At 32.6% G+C, this 11,102-nt stretch overlaps 1 protein-coding gene across 1 annotated transcript; it reads right to left on the bottom strand.

The window, feature by feature from the left end:
- Positions 1–7,436: 7,436 nt before the first annotated feature.
- HELRODRAFT_162512 (hypothetical protein) lies at positions 7,437–9,815 on the bottom strand (the record flags this gene model as incomplete). The annotated part of the gene is made up of 3 exons (XM_009024696.1): positions 7,437–7,495; positions 9,013–9,088; positions 9,645–9,815. The coding sequence occupies 3 exons, from the start codon at positions 9,813–9,815 to the stop codon at positions 7,437–7,439; spliced, it is 306 nt and encodes a 101-aa protein (XP_009022944.1).
- Positions 9,816–11,102: the final 1,287 nt, after the last annotated feature.

Raw genomic sequence — 11,102 nt, 5'->3', positions numbered from 1 at the left:
ATTCATTCATTCACTTGATTGGTGGCCTAGTACCCCGGTTATTCAACTTTCATAAATATGCCAAACGAATCACCTTTATAATAAAATTCATTTTAAATTTCTGATAGGAAAAACTTTTGTATGAATATATTTTTTAGTCTTTATTATTGCAGCTCCGACATGCGCAGAACCACTTAACAATGTTACAGATATATTATCTATATATCTTTATTTATTACGTTCTTCATGTCTTCAACCATTGATTTGAAGCAGCCATCTTCGCCACAAATTATAAACAGCTGAGCGTCAAAAGCTTCGCGCATGAATCTCAATGGATGGATGGGGGAAAGTTGATCTCAAAGAGAACGAAAAAAAGAAAAAAAATAAGTTTGCGTCTGCATGTGTAACTGTTTCTAACGCAGAGGAGCATTCATACACATATAAACATTGAACTACTGAACTTTACACACACACACACACACACACACACACACCCACACACACACACACACACACACACACACACACTAATACACACACACACACACATCTAGACGCAACATACCTACATAAATGTTCCACCATCCCAACCATCCATTCATACCTCTTAAGTGCCAATGCCAGTAAGACAAAGTGAGTACTTGAGTATGTGCGTAATGTATACAACAATATATACGTATAACAATTCTAATATATATATATATATATATATATATATATATATATGTATATATATATATATATACATACATGTGTGTGTGTGTATGTATGTATAAAATTATGTGTATTACACTTGTACATTACAATGTATGTACAGTGAATGAATGAATGTATGTAAATTGAATGAATGAATGTATGTACATTGATACAGTAACTGAGTTTGTGTGTTTAAGGTAGGTGGTTCAAGATGTTTAAAAACAAAAAAAAACAAAAAAAAGATTAATTAATTAACTAATTAATTAATTAATGACTTAATGAGCAAACGAACAAACGAAAGAATGGTCAAATTAGTAATTGAACGACTGTTAAGCAAAATTGTGTATGTTTGTAGCATTGATTTCTATAGGTAAATCTATAGGTATATATATATACATATATACATATATATTATATATATATATATATATATATTATATTATATATATATATATATATATATAAAGGTATATTGTATAGATGCCGATGGTTTGTAGCACCCCCATCGTCTTCTAAATTTCTAAATTACATATACATGATTTTGTATTTGCATAATTTCAAGTACTTCAATAACATTCATACACACATTCATACGCTTTCTATTATTAATATATAAATTAATATATGAATTAATATATACACACACACGTACGTACGCATACGAAGCGCACTGACACACACACCACACTCACACACACACTCACACACACATGTAACACAGTGATACAGACAGATTGATAAATACTTACAAGGACATTATGAAACGTACCTGGCGCTTACTAACACATTGATGAATGAATATTCGGCGGATTGTTTAATTGACTGCTCACTTGCTTGCCTGTTCTTTAATATTTACTAATTCATTCAGTTGTTCAATTATTCATTTGACCATTCTTGCGTTCGTTCGTTTGCTCATTAAGTTATTAATTAATTAATTAGTTAATCTTTTTTGCTTAATATGTTTTTAAATATTTTGAAACCACTTACCACTTAACACGCACAAACTCAGTTAGTGTATCAAAAACATATCATCACACTGTAACTCTAACAAACCTGTATTAACATAACAAAAAACATGGTCTCGACACAAAAAATGGTCTCGATTCAAAAGATGGTATCAATACCAAAGATGGCCTCAACACAAAAGATGTTCTTGATACAAAAGTTGATCTCTAGACAAAAGTTGGTCTCGATACAAAAATTGGTCTCGATACAAAAGTTGGTCTCTAGACAAAAGAATGATTAAAACGTTAGTTACCTTGGTGAACGTGCAGTGATCTCGAAGCAAGTTGTGAGTGAAGCTGGTCGATATACGATGCAGCCTCCATCAGCACTTCGTACTGTGGTGTGAGAGTTATTATTATTATTATTAATTATTATTATTATCATCATCATCATCTTTATTAATTTCATTTTATTACTTTTTTAAAATCGTGCCATTATTATAATTGTTTTTTCCAATATTCATCATGGGCGTGCCACACACACACACACACGCACACGCACACACGCACACACACAAATACATACATACATACAAATACATAAACAAATAAATAAACACACACACAAACAAACACACTTAGACAAACAGACAAACACTTGACAAGAGTCACAATGACCCAGGGTATGTGTGTCAATATAAGCATGGAGACATGAAGAGAACCGTTGAAAATATCAGCGTATCAACGTATCAATCATTACGACCTTTCAAACTTCTCATGTTTGCACTTTAAACTCTACATACAAATCAACAAACGATTTTTACGATTTTTAATGTTTCATAAGTTATGAAAATACAATTAATTAGCGCCTTTAATGAAATTAAATCTGTTTAAAAAGTTATTGAAACTGCGCTAATGAGATTCGATAATCCTAAAACTGCATATATGAAGAACGTGTTTCAACATACGTGAGTAAATAATTTAATTTCCTGTAAATGTTTGTGAATAATAAATAGACTGTTAGAAAACTAATTAAACTAATTTTTTAAATGTGAGAGCTTTATGCTGATGCATATTTATAATATATGAGTTTAATGTGACGTGACCTGTTGTAACCATCATGTTAGGCTTGTATGAATGTGTGTGTGTGTGTGAGTGTATGTAGGTGTTTGTGTGTATGTAATACATGTTTGTTTATCTGTGAAAGACCGCTTGTGTGTACGTACGTGTATGTGTATAAATATGTATGTGTTGACGTGAATTTGAAGTATGTACTGTACTGTACGTGAATGAATACATATTTGTGAGTACATGCATGTGCGGAAGTCTAGAAGTACACACACATAACCCGCTGAGAGCCCACAAACGAAGCATGTCACTCGTAGAGTATTTAAATCGATATTTATTGTGTGTACATCACAGTTTAAGTACTCTGTCATGATACTTGATAGAGTAGCAATATCATGATAGATATAACATAGCAATATCATGATAGATATAACATAACAGTATCGTGAAAGATATAACGTAACAGTATTATGAACCATATTTATTTAAGAAATTTGGTTAATATTTTTGTTAACTATTTATTATATATTGCTAAAAAAGTTACTTGTTAAAATAAAATCCAAAAATGAACATCAATTGTAAATTATCCATGGTTTCAATTTACCAGTGCAACCTTATAAAATGATTTTAAGGTTGTCCAAGAAATAAAACTATTTCTGAAATTATGAAGTTTTTACGATAATATAAAAATTGCGTGTCAACAACATCCATTAGAACGCTAATCGTGCTTATGGTAAACGAAAAATGAACACTCAACCCAAATAAACAGAATTTACATGACTGATGAAAAAACAACCGATAGAGAAAGGATGAAACTGAAAATTGTTGAATTGATCAGCAGCATCCTACCTGAGCAACGAAACCAAACGAGTCCTTTAGCTAAACTTATCGAGATATCTGGCGGGAAAAGTTTTCGAAGTTTATTTTAACCAGTCGTATGCACTGACTCCAATATGTGTTTGTGTTTTTGTTCAAGTCATCTCATGTTTGTAAATGTTCATTCACTTTTTACTGAATCAAAGAGCTAGTGCTCTTTGAGAACCAAGCACTGCAACGACAAATACACAATAACAACGACAACAAATTGTCACCCCAACAACATTGGAAATCGTACACAACAAAAATAATAATAGGAACAGCAGCAACAATACCGACAACAGCAAATTATAATCTAAACAACAATACAGAAACAACTGAAGACTGTCTCAGCAACAACATTGCAACAACATTGCAACAACATCCCATTTAACAACCGCAACAAATATACACAACGTTACATAAAATAATGAAATAAAAATAAAACAAACATTCTTCGAAACAATGGATGCCGCACTCACAAATCATTAAAAATGCTCATTGAAAACATTAAAGTAAAGTTAAGATTAAAAAACTTTAGCAGTGTATGCAAACAAATTTCTCGATGTTTAATAAAATTAAAACCCAAAAGTCGAGGACAGATATGCACTGAAATTAACCAGCGATAACAAAATCATTTAAAATTCATACAGAAACAAAAAATTATGTATTTATTTTACTATTTGAAAGATTTTTAAATGTGAGGAAGTTTTTCAAAATTTGAAATAGGATCATAATTATCTCAGTTCAGAACTCTTTAATCTTCCCAATAAACGTAAACTAACGTGATGTAATATTAATAAAAAAAAATAAGAATAATAATATGAATAATAATAATAACTAATAATAATACTCAGTTTAATGCTATTTTCAAAGCTCTCAATAAATTCCTAAGTTTTGAAGAATGAAGGTACCCTCCACTTGAATGTTATTGCTTAGAAATATTTCGAAAACAAATGTTTAAATGTTTAAAAAATCAAAATAATAATATAAACCGTATAAATAATGCAAATAATAAAAAGAAAAAAAATATTAATAATAAAAAAAATAATAAAAATAATAATAAGTGGAAGAAGTGAGATTAATTAAAGTCGAGAAGAGGTTGACTTATCAGAAGGGAGTGAGAGCTCTTGAATGAAGTAGCAATAATATCAGCAACATCAACACAAACTATAAACAAACAACAACAACAAATCGACAACATTAACATCATCAACAACAACAACATCCAAAAAATCAAACAACCGACCCCGTGATTAACCAACCAACCACGTGATTAACCAACCATCCACGTGATTAACCAACCAACCAGCCAACCAACTAACCAACCAACCAACCAACCAACCAACCAACCAACCAACCAACCAACCAACCAACCAACCAGCCAACCAACAAACCAGCTAACTAACCGACAAATCAACCAAACACAGCTTCTCACTTATCAACCTTGTTACATAGGCATTTGTTACGTTTAAACACGTCTGTAACTGCACAAAGTATGATAAATCTCAATGATACCAACATAATATATACTGTATTCTCAACTCACTCACAGGCATGCATCAGCAAGATTTTCTTATATTATAAATTTAATTACAATATGTCTTAATGAGCATACAATGTGCAATGTTATTTCTGTTTTCTTTATACCTTCAATCAAATATATAGATACAAGCTTTTTTGTTCTATTTTAATATCATGCTTTAATGTTCTATCATGCTTGAAATAAATAAAAATTTAGTTTTGAATTTAAGAAACTTGGCAATGATTTATTAACTACCTTTAGAAAAACTAGCTAACGAGGAACATTTATATATATATATATATATATATATATATAATAAAATAATTGATACATACGTGCATACATAAATAATTTCACAAACACACAAGCACACACACAGGCACACACACATACATATCTACAGAGCTACAGAGAATAAAGAAATGAAAGTTGAGAGAGAGAGAGAGAGAGAGAGAGAGAAAAGTACCATCTTCTAACATTCGATAACATTAGGCCGTGCGTTATCATTGAAAGTATTTATTACTGCAAAGTTGAGATGTTTTCAGTTTAGCTTAATAGTTGGTAACGGTGCTTACTCGCTATCACGCCGCGAATAGGATGCAATTACAAATTCGGGATAACAAAAAAACATTCAGATATCTCCTCTCTTCAACGAAATGTTAAGTGCCTGGATGTCTATTTCACGTATCACGTTCTATGTCTTACAAATTTCAAATAAATTTTATATCCTGTTATGATACGAAGATGATGTTCATCATTGAAACAAAAGCAGCAACAATTGCAGTATTGAAAATAACACAAAAAACACAAAACAACTACACCTACAAATACTTAAATAAAAACAACGCTAACAGAGCAAAAACGGCGGCAACAACAATGACAAAACAACAGAACTTTCAAACTGCATTAAGATTAGCCACCTCACAATCTTACAACAACACAACATTACAACAACAGCAACAACAACAACACCAAACCAATCATCATTGCAATTAAAAGAGCATTAAAACTTCTTAAGACCCTTCCATTCAATCTAACCTACCTACCTGAAACAATCTGTCCCAGCAATCAAATGCTGAAAAAATGATCAAGAGAAGATTAAAAGTATGTAGAAACATGGGATTAAAAGCATTAAATTTAATTGCGACTCCTAACAACATACTGAAATTTCAGACATTTACACTAACAAATATGTTGCACTTTAATATTCTATCTAATATACTGATATACTGGTATGTAATGTATAAAATGGATTCATACATACATGTATGTGGTGGATGTAGAGTATGTTTGTGTTTGTGAGGGTGAGCTTGAATAAAAAAATGTAACTTTTTTGCTAAAACCACATTGTTAGGCAAAAATGTTGAAAGGTCTGTATTTATATGAAGGTCTGACATGACATGCAGGCCAACACGTTTAAATCCATGCACATTGTTTCATCTTCTTTTATGAATTGGTTGAATTACTATTATACGTAGAGCCCACCATATAAAATTAACCAAGGAGTCATTTTACAAAAAATCAAATTGCGAACGTATACCATCACTTTAACGAATCATACACACACACAAACAGACACACATACATCCCCACACACACACATACATGCACTAATAAATTAGTATGTAAAGTAAACATATACAGACAAAGATACACGACACATAAAATACAAACATGTAAATCCACAAAAACACGTTCTAACATAAACACACCCACACCCACTCAATCACTCACACACACACATACTTACAAACAAACATACATACATACAGACATATATATATATATATATATATATATATATATATATATAGCAGACAGACATACAATGAGATCAACATTTATGTGGTCACCGACGCTCGATTAAATCAATGAAATCATCATCGAAATGTTTCAATGAATGGCGGGTGCTAGCTGACACCTTTCATTTCAATCTTCATTTCTTCATTATGTGTTTGCCGCCAATCTTTTCTCATTCTTTCATTCAATCTTTCATTTTTGCTTTGTTCTTTTTTTATTCATTTTTTTTATCTCTCTATCACTCTTCCTTATTTTTTTCTCATATTTTTCGTCACTGTTTTCAAGTTTTTCATTTTTTCAAATTGCATTTCAACTGTGTTAGTTATATCCATGCTTTGTTCACGTTTATAAACGAACGTTAAGAAGATTGTCACCACACACACACACAACACCACACCACATACACACACACGCACCTAATGGAATGAAAGACAACTGCTTCACCATGCATGTTATTGTAATTTTTAAAACTATCTTTCAACATTGTTTTAATTACACTCTGGCACTTGTTATTCCAGCAAGTCTCATCGCGAATTTGGTCCATCTAGCACTATTTATTAATAAAAATATTATCTGACGTGAAAACCCCGTTCATAAAATCTGCCAGTTCTCAAATCTGTTTGAATAGCTACAGTTGATAAGGAAGGAATTTTGTATGATCGTCATCGTTAACTTGAACAGCACAACGACCAAAACGTTAACATCCTTAAAAACTTCTGTGATAATACAAACCAGAATGTTAACCTGAACAGACAACACCAAGGACCTATCTATCATATGAAATGTTGATCACCTTTGAAAACCGTAACCGAAATTTCCGTTAGAAAATATTGGAGAAGGCAGTAATGATGATGATGGTGATGATGACGACGATGAGGATGGTGATGATGACGATGAGAATGGTGGTGATGATGATGACGATGATGGTGATAACGACGACGATGATGACGGTAGTAATGAATAAATTGTGTTGTCAGCGTCGTGGCAGTAATGGTCCTAATAATAGCAACAGCAGTAGCAGCAGCAACAGCAGTAGCAGCAACAGCAGTAGCAGCATTAGTGCTGTTGTATGTTTGATGTGACGACGTGTCTGGCACATTAATAAAGACTCAATAGATTACTTGAATACATAAATGAACAAACAGTGGTGCATCAGAGGAGTGGGAACACCTCACATGGAAAGGACACCGATTTGCAGTTGTGGTGTTTGTTCGTTTGTGTACTATGGATGTGCAGTGCACTAATTTGAATGGATAGCAACGTTTAATGATTACAACAATAACATCAACAACAACAACTACTATTACTATACTACTACTAAGACTACTACTACTACTACAGCAACAACAACAACAACAACACAACATTAAAATAAGTATAGACAAAACAAAACGACGACATCAACTATCCATCAACCAAAGCACGATGATGATCCAAGCATGGTCTGCATTCAAATTGTTCCTTAAAGTCACTCCTGGAGATCTAATCAGATGAAACAGAAGCGGGCACTCATTTGATTTCCTACGCAAGAAATATCTCGCCTGATTCACTGATTACGTCTTAAGTTCTTTCTATCCAGTTCTTACAATCACCTACTTGCTACGTGCAAACATATTCACGTGGTTGTTGTTGTTGATGACGTGTTTGCTGTTGTTGTAACTACGTTGTTATTTTTTTGGCTGTCGTTTGTGATAGTGCATTCATTAGATACGTTACTTATGTGTAGCAACAACGAAAACTATTGTTTCTGTTGGTAAGATTGAGTGTCCTGTGAATGTATGTTTGTTTTTGTTTTTATTCGCAGACGCATGATATCAACTGAAAGTAATTATACGTAAGGAAACGTCAACGTTTATACGCAAGTTGTGTGCACGCACATACAAATGTGGGTGTGCATGTTAGTGTGTGCATGTTCGCCTTGTCAAATGTGTTTATTTCATTGGATGCTTACGTATAAACTATTGCTCTTCGTACGTATGTAATTGTTAGCCCGGGTTGTGTTTGTTTGTGCTTGTGATTATGTGGGCATGCCATTGAGTGTGTTTGTGTATTTGCGATTGAATGTGCGTGTAAGAGTGTGTGTGTGTGTGTGTGTGTGTGTGTGTGTGTGTGTGTGTGTGTGTATGAGTGATGTATAATGCTGACCACCACTGGACAACTTCTTAATCTGACATGTTATGAACGTGCAATTAAAAAATTCCATCAGATTGTACTGTGTACACTTTGTATTTGTATATATGTATGTGTATATAAATATATGTATACAGGTTTGATTATATATATATGTGTGTGTGTATATATATATGTGTATATATATATATATATATATACTGTGAGGTACACACATTTACACAAGCACACACACCTGCAAAAACTCAAACGTAGATTTTACATAACAATGCCAACATTTGTCATATGTGATTTTCTCATTTGGAGAGGCGAAATAAAATAAGCTGATTATTATTCCAAAAAACTCATGTTCTTACACTTACCTACCTACCTTCCTACCCACCTACTTTCCTACCCCGTTTTCCTTCCTACCCACCTACCTACCTACCAACCTACCTAAAAGTAATTTTTAATAAACAGAAAACAGTTTCAGACAATATGGCTAAAAATAAATAAAAGATGTTACGTAGTGTTACTGTTAAAAACAACCGAACGGTGTGTATGACAAAGGACCGAGGGACTAAAATAAGCAAATTACAGACACACACATACCCACACACACACACACACACACAATCATACACACGCACACACACAAACACACAAACCTCGGTAACATTTTTCTTGCCAGCAATATTGGGCACAACCCTCTTCAAGGAGTTGAGGACCCTCCTGTTGAGCCGGGCCCTCATGTACCTCTTCGAAATTTTGTGGCCAGGGTAGAGCTTGAGAGGCCGTGGTCGTCTGGTCGCTTTTGTCAAAACAGTGTTTGGGAGCATTGTCGGTTCTTTGATGTCAAGTTTTTCAAAATTTTTGTTTGGAATTAAAATTTAAAAAAATATTTTAGCGTTTAATTGAAAAGAACAAGTTTAATTTTGCTAAAACTTTAAATGTGAATTTATAATTAAATTTCAATCACTTAGTGTAAATTATTAATCTGAAATGAAACACAACACCGACGATCTCAACAAACAACGTTAAACTGCGTATTTCAATGTGCGTGTTCATTGCTAACTCAACTGTTTATATGCAAATGTGCCGGTGTGATCGTGCGATTTTGTGCGTGCCGTTTCATTATTTCATTGCTATGAGCTATGTGGCAGTCAGGTAATGGCATTCGTTTCATACGCGAGCAGCTTGAAATAACTTACTCATTAGTATATTTTTACTTAACAATCTGCCTCAACCAATCACGACATAAATTATACAGTATATTGTTTTTCGGGGAGGTGTTGCTTTTATGTAGCATCTTTTTCCATTTTCCATCAATTAAAAGTTGATTGTCCTACGATTGTTTTTAATAATGTTATCAATTTTATTCTCCGTGATAGAAAATATTCAACTATAATATTTATCCCTATAAAAAAAAGTAAACTATTTAAAAAAAATAATTAATTGCTGCAACTTGCATACTCAAAAAGTTAAATTTAACAAGCCGACTTTAGTCTCTTAACCTACGGAATAATCGTTCTACTTTGTGGTTGGATAGGCGGTCTGACCATTCTAGTCCCCTAGAATACCTGGAGAACTTTACCATTTACCTAGCCTTTGCTGAAAAAAATAAATAAATATATATATATATATATATAGTTTTTTAATTTAATTTGTTGAATTATTAAGCATTACAATCATATGTATATATGCGCACAACTTATTTGATTCGAAATCACAATGAAATTAAAAAAAAGTTCAGAGACGAATAAACAAACTGCTTTTGACGTTAATAAGTTTTTATTACTTTAAAAAATGATTTAAGCAGCAGCTCTTACAAAAATTGAATTGCTTCGTAACTATTTTAAGAAACTGAATTTCAATAAAATGTCTAACTGCTTATATTTCCAATGAAGGCAACAAAGTCAGCAGACTACGTTGTTACCCACATGCAGCAAATGCACGTGCAATTAAAGACATAAACACACACGCATACACACACACACTCACTCACACACAAACAATCAAATACGCATATTAGCATACACCGACATACAATACAAATACAGTTACACATACAAAACACACTCAACACATAGATTCACAAAAATTCGCAAACATTCTAGCCATGGTTA

This window comes from Helobdella robusta (assembly GCF_000326865.2).
Source record: "Helobdella robusta unplaced genomic scaffold HELROscaffold_4, whole genome shotgun sequence".
Lineage (NCBI taxonomy): Eukaryota > Metazoa > Annelida > Clitellata > Rhynchobdellida > Glossiphoniidae > Helobdella > Helobdella robusta.
Note: the sequence above shows the minus strand (reverse complement) of the source record. Positions and strands in the feature narration are given on the sequence as shown.